The 20,562-nt window shown below is 43.1% G+C and overlaps 2 protein-coding genes across 2 annotated transcripts in view; one reads left to right on the forward strand and one right to left on the reverse strand.

The window, feature by feature from the left end:
* Positions 1–2,133: 2,133 nt before the first annotated feature.
* Positions 2,134–10,945, forward strand: CSRP2 (cysteine and glycine rich protein 2). The gene is made up of 6 exons (XM_071552181.1): positions 2,134–2,242; positions 5,989–6,119; positions 8,056–8,224; positions 9,215–9,347; positions 9,951–10,044; positions 10,637–10,945. Exons 2-6 carry the CDS (start codon positions 6,008–6,010, stop codon positions 10,711–10,713), a joined length of 585 nt encoding a protein of 194 aa, XP_071408282.1. The 5' UTR covers positions 2,134–2,242; positions 5,989–6,007; the 3' UTR covers positions 10,714–10,945.
* A 2,907-nt stretch (positions 10,946–13,852) lies between these two features.
* The window catches only part of ZDHHC17 (zinc finger DHHC-type palmitoyltransferase 17), a 66,083-nt gene continuing 59,373 nt past the window's right edge, over positions 13,853–20,562 (reverse strand). Inside the window, exons 14-17 of the mRNA XM_071552182.1 lie at positions 20,343–20,426; positions 19,781–19,938; positions 18,911–19,005; positions 13,853–16,988 (exon numbers count right to left, since the gene is read on the reverse strand). Coding sequence (XP_071408283.1) covers positions 16,850–16,988; positions 18,911–19,005; positions 19,781–19,938; positions 20,343–20,426 — 476 coding nt within the window. The 3' untranslated portion in view covers positions 13,853–16,849. The remainder of the gene's footprint in view (positions 16,989–18,910; positions 19,006–19,780; positions 19,939–20,342; positions 20,427–20,562) is intronic.

Here is a 20,562-nt window from a genome sequence, read left to right on the forward strand (position 1 = left end):
AAGGAGGGTGAAGGGGGCAGTGGGAGTGCTCAATCAGTGGCAGGGAAGTTCAGGGTGCCAGGATGAAGGACTGCGGGACAGCAAGGAGGAATGTAGGAGGGCTGGATTCAGGCTTTATCTTAAATTTTGAACTATGCCCTCAGGAAAGACAGGCAGAGAAGAACAGAGTTGCTGAGGATATGGAATAAGTATGCTTATAAATAAAATAACTATGTGTTTATAGATAATAAATATACATTTACATATTTATATTTATAAACTGTATTGGTAGAAGAAGCCTTTACCAATAAAAAAAGTATGTGGTGAAAGTTTTCAATTTTGCTTTTGTTTTACTTTGTTACTAGGTATTATTCCCAAGTGCTGCAGTAGTGTGTTTCTTACTATAGTTTCTATAGTAATGAACTTAATGATATATTTATGTCCAATCCTCATAGCTATTCTGTTTCTGACAGACTAAGTACTAAACATGAGAAAATTAAATATTAGATGTCAGGTTGTCTTCTATCTCACTCAGCAGTGCCTCAACACTGAAGAGTGTTTTATTTCATACCAGCATGGTCCCTTAGTCACAGAGAGAATTTCCTTTTTTTGAGTACACTCAGAGCTCACTAAGACTGCAATGCTTCTCTCTTCCCTTTACAATCTCTGCTGTTTATTTTTTATTGTCTGTAGGAAATGTTATCAAAAGGGAAAATTTAATAGCTTTGGAAGCTACCTGAGGAGACATGGTAAATAACTTAAGATCATCACACGCAGTTCCATCATGGCTGGGAGCAGGACAGGTTGGACAAGAGAGCACAGGCATTTCATGTAATAAATGGAATCAGCCTGCTCTGACTCATACAGGTCTTACTGTCTGACTTCCAGAGAGCCTCTCCCTTCATGTAACCTCCAATTCAAGAAACAACGTTGCTAATACTTCTGCTTCTCATAGTGCTCGCTTCCTTCAACCTAGACTAAAATTTTTGCTATGATGCTTGAGGTCAGACTCTTGGTCTTTCTCACAGGGAACATCATCTTGTTCCACAGGAACCAATACTGGCTTCATTTATGGAGCAGGGCTCCAGGATGCGCATAAATCATGCACAATCTGGTCATTCATGATTCATTGCAAATAGAAAAAGAAAATTATCAATGGGAAGGAAAAGATCAGTGACTTGCAGCTGTCAGCACACAGTCTGCAGCACACTGGAAGAACACTTCAAGGGGAGAGGACAGTTAACCTTTTTCATTCACAGGCCTGATGTGGAGGTAATTTCTAGTCTCACAGCACAGGCAATTTGGCCCCATGTACCAGCCGCTGGACAAGGCAGGTTGCATGTCACCCATCTGCCTGTACCAACAGCCCACGGGATCTGTCTCACACCCAGCCTTCAGACAGCCCATCCCACCGTACAGTGCTTGCACTGGAGGGGTTTGTGTGAGTTGCTGAGGAGGCTGTTCCTGCTGCTGAAACAGAACAAACTGGCGCTCCTACAGCCAACAAGGACATGATTTGGTACTGGATTAATAGAGGGGATAAATCTACATCTCCCTCTAGACACGAGGAGCCCTGTTCGTAATCCTGAACCCATCCAGCTAGCACACAGCAGCCCTGGGAAAGTGGGAGACGGGGACGCTTTTAAAAACTAGCTCAAGCCCTGCACTGTTTCCTTCAGCAGGAGCTGGCTGGTGTCGACAGCCCTAATTGTTGGCCTTCTGTAGGAATTGCTGCCCCCCCCTTCCCCCCCACCCCCCCCACCCCCCGCCCCCCAATGAGCCCCTCAGGAGCAGGGGAGCAACGGGAGCTGCGAGCACGACTCCCGGCAGGCTCCCACGACCCGAGCACCCGCTGCCGCCCCAGCCCGCTTCTCACGCCCAGGTAAACCTCTCTCCGAGCCCCGCATGCCTTTCCCGTGCTCCGGGAAGCAAGAAGTTTAAAATGTAAAGCAAAATCCTAAAAATGGGTAAAACCCTAGGCTGGGGTTCTGCTCTCCGAGGCTGCAGCTTGGACACCTCCTGTCTCCCTCCCGCTCCCCGCGGTGGCCGCGCCAGGAGCGCCCCCAATGCCCCTCGCACCCGGACGTGCCGGCGGTGGGGCGAGAGTGCTGCGGGGCCGGAGCCGCGGCCGGGACCGGGGCCGGGCCCCGCAAGGCTCCGCCCCGGCTCTTTAAGCCGCCGCGGGGCCGCGCTGGGCTGAGTCGTGCTGAGCTGAGTGGCGCCGAGGCGAGCCGGGCAGAGCCGAGCCGAGCTGAGCCCTGCGGTGAGTGCGGGGTTGGGGCAGCGGGAGGGCGCGGGTGAGTGCGGGGCTGGGGCAGCGGTGAGTGCGGGGCTAGGGTAGTGGTGAGTGCGGGGCTGGGGTAGTGGTGAGTGCGGGGCTGGGGTAGTGGGAGGGCACGGGTGAGTGCGGAGCTGGGGCAGACCCCCCGCCCGGGCAGGGCAGGGCTGGGGTGGGTGAGCGGCACAACGCGAGCCGGTGCTGGCGGGAGGGGAAGCGGCGGGTGGGGAGCGATGCTCATCCCGTCTGTGTTGCTTGGCTTTGTAATGATGGAGCTGCCACGCATAGGGCTTCGCCAGCTGGCCGCCGAAAAAGCCGTTCAGGATGACTGGATAGGCTGGAATTCTTCAGTGTCTGTCCTGGGATGGCTTAGGCCCCTTGCATTTAGAGCTGCTGTTAACAAACGGGTTGGAGAGGACTTTGCTGTCGTGGCCTGTCCAAATGACGTGCTCCCCTCTTGGCTGGGTACAAGTAGCTGCCAACAAACCTGCAACCGACAGTCAGAATTGTTGGTGCTGGTACTGAGGTCACCTGGATGTTTAATTACTGTTCTTGAGCTCCACAGAGGCCTGTCTGAACTAGCTAAAAAGTCTTGAGGGAGCAGGGAAGGCTTAAGGTAGGACTTGAGGTCTGAAGCAGTTACCTGTGGAGCTCTGGAAGAAGATCTGGGCAGCATGAGGCTCAGCACGAGGCTGAGACAGTGGCTTGTGGGCAGTAGGACAGGCTTGTGCACTGTCCTGCGGCAGAGCTTCTTTGAGTCACCAGCCCTGTTTCCCTGAGGTGCCTCCTGGGCACCACTGCCATAAGGGCAGCTATTGCTGTTGGGTAATTGAGAAAATATCACCATTCTTCCCATGCAAGCCGCCATGGGTACATCATGGGGTGGCTGAATAGAAATACCTTCCATGGAAGACACTATCGTCACCTTGAAGTAATTATTTCAGTTCCTTTTTGGTTTTCATTTCATGAATTCCCAGAGTCTTTATCAGAAGATTTGAGTCAGCTAATGTTGTGGGTTGTCTAATATTTTGTCTCTCTTGGGAAGAAAGCGTGGAACTGCACCCTGTGTTGCTCAATATTACATGGGAAATCTGTGGCAAAGCTGGAAACCTGATTCAGGTCCTTGGCTCTAGTGTGCATGAAAACTATTGTTTGCTAACAAAATTATTAAAATAATTTAGGCTCATATAAATGCACAGAATAACATGAGTGGGGATGGTGAGAGGAAAAGACAGATGTAGTTCTTTTACCAAATACCATTTACATTTTGGACAGCATACAGAGTGGAAAGGAATCTTTTTTTTTTTTTTTCCCTCCAGTCCATGCATTCCTTTTCCAAAGTTTTGTGCAGCCTATATTCCCTTTAACTAAGGACGCTCTTTGCCATGATTGATGTCAGCTGCTGTGCGGTAGCACAGCCAAGCACTTGAATAAAAGAAATGGAATCTTAATTTTCAGACTCTACGGTTGTGCCAAGAATGAAAAAAGCAAAGTGGGAAATGTCATAAAACTAATTTTATGAGCTCAGTCAGGGTATTAGTGCTAAACCATGGAGCAGTAATGATGCTAATCCTGTGGAAGTATTAAACAAAGGGCTATCTCAGTAATTGGTGTCAGTGTGCAAATGGCACTGTTCAGCCACTCTGAGGAAGTTTCCTAAGCTATTGCTTAGGAATGTACCTAAGATGCCCCAATTTAGGTTAATAAACTAATCTTATTTTCCCACATGCCATCAGTGGCTTGTCTCAGACCAAGGTCTTGTAGCAGGTATCTGGCAGCATGTCTTGGGAACCTACCCTGCATCCCTAAAACTGCTAAACTGCTGGTCATGCTGCTGGGACAGGAGGGAGGCTTGCTTTACAAGTAACATGGGTCATGTAATTCAGGCTTAGCCACAACTGCTGCGCTCAGTTGTGATTTACATGTTTGCTCTACCTTGCCTGGGGAGCACGAGATGCCTCACACTGCACTGAGACCTCTCGCACACGTTGGAAAGAAGAGCCCTTTAAAGAAAGGACACCTTGAAAAAAAATGCTACTATCCGGATCCATGTAGTGATGCTTCTGTTCCTCTCTGTTGGCTAAGGGGACAACTGGAGATGGGTAGTCCTCTGATTGTGGCTTGGAGGGATAAGTGGCAAAGCTGACACAAGGCAGCAGGTTGTTGTGTGGGGAGGTTGTTGTATGTATCTTCTCCCTGTCTGGCCAGTGTAGGAGAGCTTCTAAGGGTAACTGAAGGTGAGTTTTGCAGAGAAATTGTCAGAAGCTCCCAACGAATTCTTTCCCTCCCTCTGTGATCGTTGACCTGGACTACATTGCTGCTGTGGGGAGTCTGCAGGAAAGGAACGGTGCTGCTGGGGGGGGTGGGGTGGCAGGAGGGGCCCTCTGGGCTTCCAGTGGGCAGAAACCCTGTCTGAAACAAGGGTCAGTAAGGAGCAGTGAGGGTGATGAGTCCTAAGCAGCTCTGCTGGGTTAAGCTCACTGAATCAGTAACTGTCTCTGGCTGCTGTTGGCCTCTGTGCTCACAAGAGGTGGTCCTTTGCTGGAGCTGCAGGAAAGGAAACCAGCATTAACCAGCAGTCATAAGCCAATGGCAGTTCAGAGATAAAACAAGGAGATAAGTCTTCAACAAACACTTCTGTGTTACCTCGCAGTGGTGGTGGGAGGAGGTGGTGGGAAGTGCTCAGATTTGGTGCTTTAACCCAGGACGGTTAATGGGAGGAGCAGGAGGAGCTCCCAGTCAAGCCAGGTGGGAACTGCTGGTGGTGGTGTTGGGAGTGCAGGGAAGAGGGCAGCTCAGCATGAGATAGGACAGTCACTGCTTCTGGCTTAGTGTAGGAGACTGTCCCCAGGGCTGTCCATTCACATGATGGGTGAGGTGCCTGCCCCTCCCCTGCCCAGCCAGCAGTGTCCATTGCAAGTAATATGTAATACATGAAAGGGAGTTTTACTTCCTTTTAAAGCAGCTGTGGCTCCTTGAACTGTTTGGTTTGGTTCATATACCTGTCTGTAAAGGTGTGGTTCATGTAATGGTGGTGGAGTCCTGGGGAAATAATCACCCTTAAACTTCTTTGAAGCGCAGGTGTGATCTCAGAGGGGTTCAGAATGTTCCTACAGCCCTAATAAGTGATTTTCCAGTGAGGTGAACTTTGGCATGTACCACATCCCAAATGATAGGCCCTGCAGTAAAACAAAATGCCATTGTTGGCACACTTGGTTTGCTTCTATCAAATGAGAGGCCCAGTATTAATGAAGCATAGAAACAAAAATTATATCCATCTAGGGGGGCATTCGTTCAAGGTACAGTAAAGCCCTTGTGCACAAAACTGTAATTTATGCATATCCAATTTATTTAACTTTCAAAATCCCCAGACAGTGACAAGAGGACACGTTTCATGAAGACTCTGTCTCTGGTTTTCTTGCTGTTCAGCAGCAACAGTCTCTGTTCCCCTTGCCAGTTCATCTGCTTTTACAAATAGCCGTAGAGAGCCTGTCTAAGCCTTTAAGTCTGGTCTGGGACCTGAAGAGCTGGGAAGTTGAACTGATCCCAAAAACTTCTCATGCAGTGGAAGGTCACATCTTTAAACAGTTGGTGAAATCACAGGGTTGTGCTCTGATACACAAACTACACAGATCTGCTTTAAAGGAGCCTGTAAGACCAACTGTCCTGGGGCCAGGGTGGTGGAAGACACTGTGTTTAACAAACCTTTCCCCTTCTCCCCTCCTGCCCAGCTGGGCACACAGAACCACTATGCCGAACTGGGGAGGTGGCAACAAATGCGGCGCCTGTGGCCGCACTGTCTACCATGCTGAGGAGGTGCAGTGTGACGGAAGGAGCTTCCACCGGTGCTGCTTCCTCTGCAGTAAGTATTTCCCTCCAAAATTTCTTCTGGCATAGCTGGGGGGATCACAGCAGCAAGGTGCCGGTCCACAGGAGATATCCCAGGCTCAGCTGGCACACATGACACACTGGGGATGGCAGTGGCTGGGGATGGCTTTGTCTATCACTTGCTGGGATTGATTCCTGCTTCTCCATGTGCTTCTTGGGTTGCGCAGTCCCGAAGGGAGAGCTTGTCTCCTGGAGAAGTATTATCCTACCTATTCAGTGTGTAAGCAGTGGGATGCACCTCTCAGACCAGAGCACATCATGATTTTCTCTTCTGTTTGCACTCTTGCCAGCCTTTTCCTCAGGAGTCTAAAGGTTCTTTAGGTTGGAAACCTGGCTTAAGTCCTGCTTATGCAGAGGAAAAAGCCCGTTTGCATTGATCTGAGCTCAGCTGAGCTTCTCCTGGTGGTCCTGGGGCTGGCTGAAGGAACAGTTATCAAACTGCTGCTCTGGAGCCCTGCACAGATCAGAACACCAGCGTGCCTGAGCACAGCCGAGTTGTTGATGCTTTAGCACAGCCAAAAGCCTGAAATTTCTTGGCACAGGGGCCTGTGGTTTATTTCAGATGAAAGGAGTCCAAAGCATTATTTTCCAGTCCAACCAACAAGCCCAGTGAGGCATTGAAAATTGCTTTCTCTGCTGAAAAGACCTCTGCTTAGATGAAGGGAACAAAGGGTCCCTGTGAATCGGAGGCTCCCACTTTGCAAAGAGACTAATCTAGGTGTCTAAATCACGGAATTTTACCTTATTGCAAACATGAAGTCCTGTTTTGCCCCAATTGCTGGTGATTAATACATATGGGCAGAGCTAGGATTTAAGCTGCAGTTAAAACTGGCCCCCTGAAGCAAGTTCACTGTTAATCTGCTGCCTAACAGTGCCCTGTGCTGCATTAAGAGCCTTGGCACACCTATGCTCCTTTCCCTTAGCTCTACAGTGGTCACAAAAAACAAAGATTAGATGTCTTGGCTGCCTCATTTTCAGCCTTTTATGGGAGTTACTATTAAAAGAAACATGGAAGTTAAAGTCAAACAATGGTTCTACTGTGTCTGAATATGTGCTTTTCTTTAGTGCATAGTTCTGTTGGGGTTAAACTCTGTAGACTTAACAAACATGCATTAGTTGATTTACTTTATTTGTGTCTTATAAAAAGAACCTTAGAGCTAATGAATGCCATAAGCAAAGGTCACCCAGTGTTTAGAAGACATTAAAGTTCTTTTTAAACAAAAAATTCATAAGGCCGTCTTTTTTTTTTCTTCCCACATTCTTTATCATGGGCATAATGCTGTTGTGAATGGAAAGAGCATGCAGTTGGCATACAAAAGGAGGTTTAAGAAGGAAATAGTTCTCCCTTCTACTGTAACCTTGAGTAGAGTGCTTGCATTGTGCTGAAGGACAATGTAAGAATGCCAGAAAAGCACAGCCCCTCCGGTGACAGCTGTGAACCAGCTTCAGCTCTGTCCCAAGCAGAACTGAGGCAGGGGCAGGGTGGAAACATTGAAAGTTTGGGGTTTTTCCTCAGCCCCACCCTGGCCAAAAGGGCAGGACAGGGGCTTTTCTGTACTGATAGGCTTTTCCTTCATGCTGTATGGCATCTGTCAAGGGAAACTGCTGACTGTCCTCTCTGGATTTCTGAGTAGCCTCATTTATCAAACCACAGCAAGTTTCCAGGCTTCAAATGTCACGGTCATGAAGAGGTGGGAGGGAATACAGACCTTTACAGGGCTAAGCATAATTCATGAATTCAAAGGGCAACTGGCTCCCTCTAATCTCTGGTGGTCCCACAGCCTAATGAGAAGAATTGTGGACAGGGAAACCCATAACATCATTTCTCACTTGATTTTTGGCTTGCTATGTGTGCTGATGGAAATGGTCCCTTAAGGCAGTTGAACTCTTTTTTTTTTTTTTTCCTCCAGTGGTCTGCCGGAAAAACTTGGACAGCACAACTGTAGCAATTCATGATGCTGAAGTTTACTGCAAATCTTGCTATGGGAAAAAGTATGGCCCAAAAGGTTATGGATATGGCCAAGGGGCAGGCACGCTGAACATGGACAGGGGAGAGCGACTAGGCATCAAGCCTGAGAGGTGAGTGAACTGGGTTGGCAAGTGCATGGCCCTTGTCCTTCAGTATGGTTTTCAGAGGAGTCTTTTAGGCTGGTTTTTTTTTTAATTCATGTTGTTTGGAATAGAAATGCTGCAAAATACCCCAGTCTAGCTGAATGCAGGGCATTGAACCTACACACTGCACAAAACTCCCACTGGTGACTATGTAAGTAGGAATAGTACAAGGAGGAGTTAGTGCAGACAAGGATGCACTAATCCTATGTATGAGCCAAGGGCATTGGATTATAGAGATACTGATGGCTCTGCATGAGCTCACGGAGGTGACTCTGGGTCTCAAGTCGCTCTCCTAAATAAGCTGGAAATTAAAATGTTCAGCAGGTTCTGACTGGGATGGATTTGGGCAGCTGAGAATCTGGGGCTACAAGAGTGATTTTTTTAACTGGCAAATAAAGAACCATTTATGCTTAATTATAGCCAAAATCAACAGGCCTAGTAAACATTCCTAGTCTGATTAAGTTCTTGCTGTAAAACAAAGCATGTGGAAAGAGGCTGAGGTATTCCTTACAACTTGCTCCATGCAAGTTCACAAATTATTGCTTAGCATTTATGTGATGCATGCTCTCAAGCCAGGTTCAGGGATCCGTTCAGGTTTCAGATTATGATCAGTGGACAGGAATTTAATAGAATTATTTGTAGCTTAATATCTAAAATAATCTGTGTCCTGATAAAGAATTCAGCACTTCTAGATAAGTGGAAAGGGGAAGGCTCCTCAGAAAACTAGGCTTTACAGGAGCTTCTTTTTATCCTTTGAAGCATGGTCTTTCTCTTTTTGTTGTTGTAGTTTTGGTTTTTCTCCCTACCAGGTGTAATTGGATAGCCTTGCTCCTAACTTCCTTCTTCCGTTTTGCAAAAGTACCACACCGTGTGTTGGATGCTGCTCTGTTCATGTTGCTAAGAGCAAGAGGTCATTTAGTAAAAAAGTAGAGACAACAACTGTCCTGTTTCTTTCAGCACGCCTTCTCCTCACCGGCCCACCACAAATCCAAACCCTTCAAAGTTTGCTCAGAAGTTTGGAGGGACAGAGAAATGCTCAAGGTGTGGTGATTCTGTTTATGCAGCAGAGAAAGTAATAGGAGCTGGAAAGGTAAGAAACTGCATGTGCTGTTTTGTACCTGCTATGTGGACTTCAAAGTGAGCAAGGTGTGTTTTTGTGGGTCCCAGTAGGGAACCAACTGCAGGGCAGTTACCTTAAAGTTGTATTTCTTAGCATTGGAAACAGTCAAATCAATGAACTTAATTGAACAAAAAGCACTTGAAATGCAGGTTGATAGTGATCACCTTACATTTCAGAGGTGAGGATTCAGTATCATCTCATGCCAGACTTGAAGCAGACTGCAGAAGTCCTCTCCCCCAGAAAAGGGAGTGGTCTTGCGGGGTGTGCAGCTTGTGAGAGAGGCTGAATGTTTCAGCAGAAAGGAGATGTTCTCTGAAAATAAGGTGTAAAACTGCATGTCAGGCTACCAGCTCTCTGACTCACTTGCTACAGAGAGCATGTTGTGTGGAATTTGGAGCTTTGGGCCACTCACAGAAATGCAGATTCTCTTGTCTGCTGCTGGTGCAGTTTAACTGGTTTTTATCGCACCAGTCATATATAAACAATGCTGATGCAAATCTCTCCAGTTAAGGTGGTTTTTTACCAGCTTGGGCATCCTTTGTATTTAAACTACTTTTTTTGTTTTTTCCCCAGCCATGGCACAAAAACTGCTTTCGATGTGCCAAGTGTGGAAAAAGCCTAGAATCTACAACCCTAACTGAAAAGGAGGGAGAAATCTATTGTAAAGGTGAGGAAAGAAACAAAGGTCATTTGTTTATTGTTCAAGGTAATAGCTTAAAGGACAGATGGGTCCGTTTATTCCTGGTATAAGAAACTTTCAGGCTCCTGTCAAGATGGAAGTGCTCTGCAAGTTCTAGGAATAGAGGTGGAAAATGAAATAAATATTACAGAAGCTGCTAATGCAGCTGACATCTGCATCAAGCAAAACGTGCAGCAGCCTGTCCTGTGCTGGAGTCAGAGAAATCAGACTAAGGAAACAAGCCAGAAAGCATCCTGCTATGCCTTGTTGCATGGCATTGTGGATATAAACTTGGTATGTGATATTAAATACTGTAGTTTGATGACAACAAATGCTTAACAGATACTGAGGCACAGAACCAATGAGTTACTTTCAGAGAGTGAGTGGGAGCTGAACAGCCCTGGCTACTGAGTTCAGTCAAGGTAGTTAATGCACCTTAACAAAATGTTTTTGAGAGTTGCTTCCCCTGGGGATGTTCTAGTGACTTAAGGAGAAGCAGCTGAGAGGCTTAGCCTAGATGGTGCTGTTCTTAATTAACACAGCAGAAGATGCAGCTTCTCCATGTTCATCTTTCTTGCAGGTTGTTACGCAAAGAACTTTGGCCCCAAGGGATTTGGGTATGGCCAGGGCGCAGGTGCCCTTGTTCATGCCCAGTGAGGGGCTACCCCTTGCAGCCCTGATGACATCCTGGTAGAAGGAACAAGAGTTTCCTAAATGTTACTAACTACTGTGAAACAGATACTAGTAACTGTAGTGCTTGGGCATACATTGTGCAGATGATTTAAAAAAAAAACCACACTGCTTTTTTCCTTGCTTTGTGTATCACACTGTAACACCTTTAATATTGAGTATCAATTCAATAAAGCTTTGCTTGTTGATACACCCTAAAGCCGAGTGTTGCCTGCTTTGTCAGCAGTGAAGGGGAGGGGGGTATTGCTGAGGTACTCCAGGGGTGGAGATACAACACTTACAGACTTGGTGCAGACCTTTGTTGAAAGCTGGACACACACAGCACTGGTCATGGCCTTCAGTGGTAAATGTCTGCCCTCCAGAATCACACCATTATATGCACATGCAAGGCAACGAGCTGCTAGAGCCTCTGTAGAGTGACACAGCTCTGAAAGTGAAGATAAGGGATAGCTGGGTATCTAAATAGCTGCCTGTCTCTGCCACAGAGGCTCTAGTAAATGAAAAACAAACCATTTTCACTGTAATATTCTGTGGTTACCCATGCTTTGGTAGCGAGTGCTATTATACACAGAACTTGCTGTGCAGAATAGAATACTGCACAACAGTTGCAGATTAATACCATCCCTCCTCAGCAGCTGACCAGGCTCTGGATTATCATATCTGACTCCAGTGTAAGAGCAGCTTTTCACCTTTTCTTGGTAGTGCTAGGACTCCTCGTTCCCTGAAAATGGTGGAGGCGTTTTGGCCTCTTGAGGATATAGTACCTGACAAAGCAACTGCAGCACAAAAACAGAGCAGAAGAAAATTCTGTCTTGAAATGCGCTGGTAGAAAATGTGACTTGAACTGAAATTGATGGGCAAGGAGTTGAGTGCAGTTAAATACACTGAATGCAGTATAGATCTGCTACCTGCACACACACCGGGTGGGTGAAAGCCAGACTGGGGCCTTGACTCTGCTCACCCAACACTTCAGGAACTGTGTCCAATAAAGGTCTGTGAGTAGGGGACAACTACTTGTGCCTTAGCTAGAACTTGAGTGGAAAGCTCACAGAAGAGCTTGGCTACTTTTAGGGGCTGGAGCAGCTCCCACCACAAACCTGCAATGCCTGAGCTGACAGCACCCACAAACCTGCAATTCCTGCAAAGTGAACACGGGAGCCACCTTCTCAACAGGAGACCTGGGACAAGCGCAGCACAAAGGCCTCAACATGAGAAGAAGGGGCTTAAGTCTAAAACAACTACTAAAAATCACCTGGTTTAAGGCAACTTGTTTTATTTTTCTGCAAGTAACCACTCTGAGTAGCTTCACAATTTTTACTAATGCTGTGTTTTCTTAATCTAGTCCCCTGTTTCTTGAAGCAACCTTCACCAGCATGCTCAGGCTCCTCTGCACATGAAATCTGGGCATCAGTGCCACTTAAAAGCACAAACCGTGCCTCAGAGGAGCACACCTGAGCTCCAGCAGGTAGAAACAGGTGGTTGTAGGAAAGTCGTTCCATCCCTTCCAGTGAAGGCCACACTATTGCACAGCGAGCACTTCACTATCAGCCAACCACAGCTGGGGGGAGGCACGAGCTCTGTCCCAGTGACTACACTCCATGTGGTGTTCTGGGATGGAGGAGGGGGTTCAGTTTCAACTCTCATCATGCCCAACAGAAGTTAGTTGGAAAAAAAATGATTTTTTTTTCTGGGAAAGAAAGAACCCTTCATGAGTGAATTTATGGAAACATTCAAGACTGGGAATGCTGCAACAAAACATTAAGCAAGTGTGGTCTGTGGCAGTTTCCAGCAACACCTACAACCGTGGTGTGAGGCAGTGAAGCAGTGCAAGCCAAAAGCCTAGTAGAAAAACACATGTTACTCAAAATAATACATAAAGAGCATTCAGTAAAGGTTACAAAGGAATCATGTGGATAGGAGGAAAAACAGACAACCAGCCTAAAATGTGACCCAAGAGCTTGTACAGTTCACAGAGAGGGAAAAGTTAAACCCAAAAAAGACAGGCAGAAGCAGCACACACTTCAGGTGGGAATGAGGAAGCAAGGAACAGCACAGCCTAGGAAACCTGGGCAGAAACCTTTGGTCCTGCAACTCATATTGTAAACATTGCTTTCATAGCAAAAACATGTGATTTTACTTAAAGGCAGCTAATGGGAGGTCAAGGCACTGAACTCTAATCAAGCTGTATGAAGGTGCAGAGGGCAGGCTTCTTCCCAAGTAAAGCAAACCCAGGAACCAGGTTTCAAGTCATCAGGAGCCCACCCATACCTCCCAAGTGCAGCAACTGCTCTGATGGAGCACTGCAAATCTTGGATGGAGATCTTCAGCACAGAAGGTCGAATGTCTTTTTTTTAAAAAGTACCTTCCATGGACTTTACCAGACAAGCCAAAGGGTGGTCAGCAGGGGTAACCCTGGACACAGACTCACCAGGAACATTGCCTCAGGAAATGGAGAACAGCACCAACAATTCTCAACATCAACATTGAACCCACACTCAGTAGAAAACAGACTTTCTTTTCTCCTTTAGGTGTGCTCTTAAGTCACAGCCTTATGCTTTAATACATATTGCTGGTTATAAATATCCTGATTATATTCCATCTTGGACTGTTACCTTGTTTCTACTCAAACAGCATGGACCAGAAGAGTCAAGGTAGCCTGTCTCTTGCAAGTGCCACCTAGAAGCACACATCTTGGTCACACCCCCTAGCCCTTATGTGGATGTCTGTTTTACCCTTACAATACATCAAATATCATTAAATACATTCATTTGACCACCTTAAACATTCCCTAGATGAAATTCTCCCTTAAGAAAAGTAACCTTGTCAGCATGCTTTGTTCAAAAGACAGAAATATCTAATTAGTGAATGGTAACTTTAACTGGTAGCACAAAGGTATACTTTTCCAAAACCCAGTGTAGTAGCTCAGAGGATTTCACATCTGCACAGAACTGGGTGCATGCTGTCTGTAAGAAACCTGTACATCTTTCAGAAAGACTTTACTAAAATAAGCTGCAAGATGACAGCTATTTTCTCATGGTACAGCTTCTGAAACTGAGCAGAAACAACACTGTGAAATCATGTCCCAAGTCAAGACAAACTCTGCATCTAAGAGTCAATATTTATTTGATTAATAACTTACAAAATTTAACAGATTTAATTTATGTAAGGAGAGCTAATTTATTAAACATTTTACAGATTTTTTTTTGTTCACAATGTAATACACATCAAGATCTCAACGGTATTAAAATAATACTTGGCACAGTTATAAATAAAGAACATACAAAAGAATCCATAGCTTAAAATGTAGTGATGCTGTTTTACACATTATTTGAAAAAAAAATAAATCTGGTGGACATCAAAGAATACAAAAACTTGCAAAGAAAAAGCACATGTTTAGGGCAAGACAAAATTCCTATTTATTCTACCTACGTCAGATTAAGTTGGTCTGATCTGCTGTTGGTCTGGATCAGCTTTGTTAAGTTTCAGAAGCAATGCAGTTTTGGTTCAACAAGTGAATTTTAAGTTTGATAACTTGACAGAAAAATGCATAGTTGGCTCCCCCCTCTTGCTTTATGATTTCACATCAAACAATTCAGTGTTACTCAAGACAAGTTATATTTTGCACTGGAAACTTCATACATCCCAAATTCATATATGCATGTTAATCTGCAAAACTACCTACTATTGCTCAAATTCTGCAGGCCTCAAGAAAACTGCCAGAGAGCTACTGATAAGTAAATAGTGCAGAACTTGCCATGTGCTTCCAAAGATCACCTCTTCTTTTGCAAACCTTTTTGATACAGAGTGCATGACACAATTCATGGCCGTTAATGCTACTGGGCAACTAAAACCAAAACTTGTATCATGTACTGAACTGCTCTTTTGGTGGCTACATGATATTTAATAAAGTGTATTGAAGCTTCTCAAGTCAACCAACCCCCAACAGAAATGTGGAAATAAAAAGAACAAATATGCAGAACATCATTGGTGATTTAAACAAACCACACTGTAAAGTCTTCATGTTTTTTTTTGATTAGGAAAAAATATGAATAACTGAAGTATACTGTTTTCACTGAAATAGAATGTGTTCTTCATTAGGATTACAAATTTTGTCTGACAACAATAGCAAAAGCTTTTTGCCACTCCTCTCCTCTCCCAAACCTCTCCTGTTAAAACTGTGTCCAAGATGATGTTGATTTTTCCAGTATTAAACATTCAAGTACTCTAATGCTGCACTTCTGTAAATCTTGATATCTGGTACTTGCAAACTAAGTGTGTGTCTTGAGATCAATGAACAACTACAGAAAAAATGCTTACTTGCAAATACTGAACATCAACTATTTACAGTTTCACTGCTCCTCTTACTAAGGCAAGGGCCGGGAATACCACTAGATTGCTTTATTACCTGTAATTTGCATATTACAGAAAATGCTAATTTTGCCAAGCATCAAACATGCAGTGAATTTGCAGGGCATAATGCCTATTAACAGCAATATTGAACATCACTAAAAGCTCATTAGATATCTTCCTACACTTTTTTGGTTGAATAAAATGAAAATGAACAGCTTTAAATACACTAAACACACACTCACAGAGAGAAAACTATTTGATAAATTATTTATATACAGATACACATTCTTTACACTGGTCTCAGACATCTGCTTTCAGGTCCCTCCCCAAACTCTCCTCACAGGTTCCTCGAACCACTGGGTTGCTACAGCACTTAAAAGAGAACTAACCTGATTCTCAGTCTCTCTGTAAACAATAGTTAAGGAAGCAGTGAACAACTCACTATGAGTATATGAAAACACCATAACAAAAATCAGTGCATCACATTCAAGAAAAGCCCCTTTGGAATGCAATTTCAGATCATTCCTTACCTTCCAAACATATCTGTAACATGAGAACTTAAAAACAGAAATTAAGGGCGACTTCCATGTGCCAATACACCACCTTCTTCAGAACGCTGCTTTGCATTTTCTGTGTGCGTGCAATTATGGGGATTCTTTTTTTTTTAATTTGGTTTCTATTATTTCACATCCAAATTAAATATGCATTTCAGACAACTTTGGGTTCTTCTTCTGCAGTCACATTCAATTTAAGACTACCTTGTCTTTTTATAACTGAGACTTCTGCTTTCACATCTGTGGTGTCCCCCATGCAATTTGTCTTCCAACATGTCTCCAAATACACTACACTTTACTGTATGAGGACCAAACCTAATACTAAAACATTGCTAGTTTGTAAGTTGCTTATACAATTACTTCAAAGACAATGACTTTTCCCCCACTTTTATTTCCCTGAACATCATATACTGTAAAACTAATTTTACAGGTGTATCATGCATTTAAGCAGGGCTTTAACTTGACAGAAAAGCTTTCCTTATTGGCGCAGTTGTTCATTTCAGACTACATTATTTCAGAACAGGGTTATTACAAGTAATTAGCTTTACCACTAACTGGTGGCAAAAACAATCACCAAAAAATGTGGGCAATGTATTTTTTCCTCGACATTACCTGACTACTATAACTTAACATGTTACAGGGGATACCCACCCTACAAGGTTTATAACAGTACTAAAAAGCACATTTTTCAATTTACATCATACTACAGAAAATTTGTATTAAAAATCACATTACAGGAACTACAACATAGCGATCAGTGAAATCTGTACCATGAAATTTAGTTTTATATTCTAGATTCTTGTTTCAGTGAAATTATTGATACTGGGATACAAATTTTTTTGCTCAGCACAACGTAACTACTTATGTCAATACTTCAATAATCTCATGCTCCATTGTGAAAGACCTTAAATAAAAAACCCAACAATAAATACTGTGAATATGCTGTCATGAATAATTCTCATGTTAAGAACTGTTAAAATCCCTTTTTAATCTTCCTCCTCTTCCATATCAGGTTTGGCAGTTTATTCTGTCCATTTTTACTTTTGTTAATAAAATTCTGATGAAGAGAAGGTACCTTTATGATTCATCATCAGCCCTACACATAGCATGCTACCCTTCAAGGGATGCGGATTTGAGAGAGAGAGAGAAAATTTTTCAGGCACCACTCATTATGATATGCTCACAGGATGAAGGTGGAGCTACACCAGCTGGTAGCCTGGTCCTGAAGTTTGGTCATATTCTATTGTATACTGCCTTGTCCAGTCCACAATAACAGGCCGAAAAAGACCACAGCATCTGAATTCAAAGAAGTCTATAATGTTCCTTATACATCCATGGCTATAAATGAAACAAAAACACAAGTTAGTAAGCAATATCGTAGCTCATCTAACAAAGTGCAACATCTTTTACCTACCTACAAATTTAGTTATTCACCCTTTAAGTTCCCACATTTAGAAAATCAATTCAATTTGGAGTTATCTTAATGCTTATTGATAAGCACGTTCTGAAACAAAAAGTAGTAGTCACCAGGCTGGTGAATGTTTGATCGTTGGACATAATCAAGACACAAAACTTTCTTTCACTATCTACCAAAACTGAATGGAGAAATGTAACGTTATTAGCAAAGCACCATCATGTAGCATAGCACAGTAATTCAGATCCCTTTCTAAGAGGAATGGAAGGTTGCATTCCTATCTTTACTAATATCTATTTTTGCATACATACTGGTTCACCTGCTGCTTGTCTAGGATGAACCAAGTCAGCCCCTTGACAATACAAAATTAAGAAAGCATTATGTCAATTAAATTCAAGCCCTTCATGTGGCTGAATCAATTACTTGCCAAATATTTAAGAAACCTACATAAAAATTCCAATATGTTGGGGGTTTTTCACTGAATTACACACGGCTGAATAGATCACAGTTTTCTGGAAGAGAAGCTCATGTTATGACAGATGCAACAGCAAGTCTAAGCAAAGAGGAGATGACAACTATTTGATGTCAATGCTTTATGTGACAGGTGATGCCAAGTCAGTTATTTTAGACATCTGGTGTGATTTTCACAAGTAATTTTTATAATAGCAGCTATTTCAATGAAAATATTTTGTGAATGTGACATTGACTTGGGGATCAAACCAGCAGTTTTTTCCTACTCTGTGCACCACTCTGTGTTCTTCAGGCAAAATAATTATCTGATTTTGTTACAACTCTAATCTGTAGGAACACTTCAACCATACAGAGATGCTTGTCTGCTTCTTACTACAGGTTTTGTATGAAAAGATATTAAAAAAAGATTTATTACTTATTATTTCTAGCACAGAAATCCATCTGCAACAAAACAGAATCACAGAATAAGTCAGGTTGAAACGGACCACAGTAGGTCATCAGGTCCAAACTGCCTGCCCAAGCAGGATCATTTTAGAGCATGCATAGGATTGCATGAATCCATGCTGATTACTCCTGATCACAACTCCTATCTCCTTTTCCCCATGTGGCACCAGGAAGAGCATCAGCTCCTTTTGTAACATGCTCTCAATCCACCCATATACCAGCCTCGTGCCTTCATGTATTTCTTGCCTCAGCTCCACAAGCTGCCCCGTGCCACCATATTCCCATCCTAGTGCCACTTCATTTCTGAGCCCTCCACTTTCATCTTGCACCCTCGCCCCTGCAGAAATCAGAATCCCGACCTGCCTTTTTACATACTGATGCCCAAAAGCCCATGTCTCACCCATGCAACACTCACTTCAGTTCCTGGGGCATCCTGCTCCTTTCCCCACAAATAGCTTTGCTTACGCTGTTCCTCATGAACAGGAAGAAAGTGAAGCCTCTTTTCTCACAGAAAAGAGAGAAAGGGGAGCTACTGCACAGAGCAAGTTCAATAGCACATAAGTATTAATCAGGAGCAAGTGCCCAGTGTGGAAGTGAAGATCCTGGTCAACACCAATATGCTGCAGTAAGCAACTACTGGTCTGAGCAATTGCTTTACAAAGAGGGCATTTATTTCTCCATAAACTCTCAGCAAAATACAACCATGCTGGAAATCATTATTTTCTGTGTTTATGTATCCCTACACTACAAAACATTTATCACGTCCTTTAACTGGATAGAATGTGTTACTGTAAAAATAGCTGACGGAATCAGCACATCAAGTAGAGAAAATAGTCCAAAAGTATCTAGCTATACTCTGATTCAACAAGCAGCACAATCCAAGTGTATGCAAGGCTGCACATAAGAAATGTGTATATGCTTTAAAACTTACTTGAATGGGCTTTCAATAGATGTGGTTGTAACTTTAAAGTGCTTGTATCTTCTCGCATTCATTCTTTCATTTGTTGTGATCCCCAAGCAAGATATCTGAAGACAGGAAGAAGAATAAGTAAATGAAAACATGCAACCAAGTCCTGCATAAACTAGACTGAAAAAGGACCAAATTTACTGGGTTTAGTTCCTTCTTCTGAAGCAGAATTTTTGACTGTGGAAATTATCTGGTCTAAACAAAAAATGTAAGATTTTAAATTGATACATGTTTTAAGTGATGAATATTATAGCAAAAGGAGGACACAAGTTAAATTTACTGAGATGTTTTACATTAGAGGATAATTTCTATTTCTAGGACCTCTAGAAAGGTTAAGTGTCATCGTTCCTGAATGACAAGACATACTGAAAGTCTTTCAAGTATGACTTTCCTTAGAAAGGATGACGAAAATTTGGGTTTAGTTAGTTTAGAGTAATGTGGCCTCAAATCACACTGAGGCAGTGTAAGAAATTATTGCACCTTCTTTGAAGCTACCACTCTCTTTCTGCTGATGACATACAGCATTATTCCAAGCTGGCCCCACAGCTCTTATCTTCTGTTAGTCTTTATTGCCTTTCTCTGATCTGTTTTTCTTTTTTGTCATTCTGAGAATGGAAAGCAGGAGCCAGATTAAAAAAAAAAGAAAACCCAAGCAAATGAGAAGTGAATGATGCCTAATATCGAGAGACAACAGATGTGTGCCTACTTCAGCAAGGCTGAGAGACCAAACACTTGGTCTTGCACAACACACATGAAAATTTAAATGACTGAACTATTTCATATTCTTATGTCACTCCCAAGACTCAGCATTACAAGTGAAGTGCTCTTCCATACCTGATACATCTGACACATGAGTAACACAGCCACCCACATGAAGTGAAATACACTGTTTAAAAACATCCAAAACATCCATGGAGAACAGGTAGCGATCTGTGTAACATAGGTCCAAAATCCATCTTTTGTGTAACTTGTCTCACAGTGGAAACCCCAGTCTACAGAGAAAAAGTGTCAAAAAATGTACAGATTTAAGGTATTTTTATTGTATATCAACATAATTCCCATATTAGAATGTGATAAATTAAATAAGAAAATGACAAAGTGCCAAAATAATTTTACTTGCTCTCTTTTCCTTTCCCACCTCCTTGACTACATGCCATATGCACATACTTGGCTGTGATGAATCAAAAAAAGATCTAGGACAAGGAAAACATCATCTTCTAAATTAAAATACCCAATATAGTCAAGTATTAATGTGCAGCTCGATTACAGAATAAAAGTACCCAAAACTCTGATAAGGCAAAGATCTGTAAAAACCCCTATGAGGAGATGAAGTATTTAGAAGCAATTAAAAAAAAAAACAACAAACCCCAAAAAGCAAAACATCACATTTACTCACAAGAGATACATCCATAAATCATCCAGCAGATCATAAAAAGCAGGAAGAACAGGTATCCCATAAAATAACGATGGTTCCCTGCTCCTAAAATTGCACAACAGGGATCAAATTACTATACTGTCAGTAAAATGACAAGAAAGTTTCATTGCTTGATTAGAAGTACTGCTTATTTTTCTATACAGAAACATTACTCTAATATTAAGCCAATATAACCTCAAGC

This window comes from Pithys albifrons, chromosome 3 (genome assembly GCF_047495875.1).
Source record: "Pithys albifrons albifrons isolate INPA30051 chromosome 3, PitAlb_v1, whole genome shotgun sequence".
In the NCBI taxonomy this organism is placed as follows: Eukaryota; Metazoa; Chordata; class Aves; order Passeriformes; family Thamnophilidae; genus Pithys; species Pithys albifrons.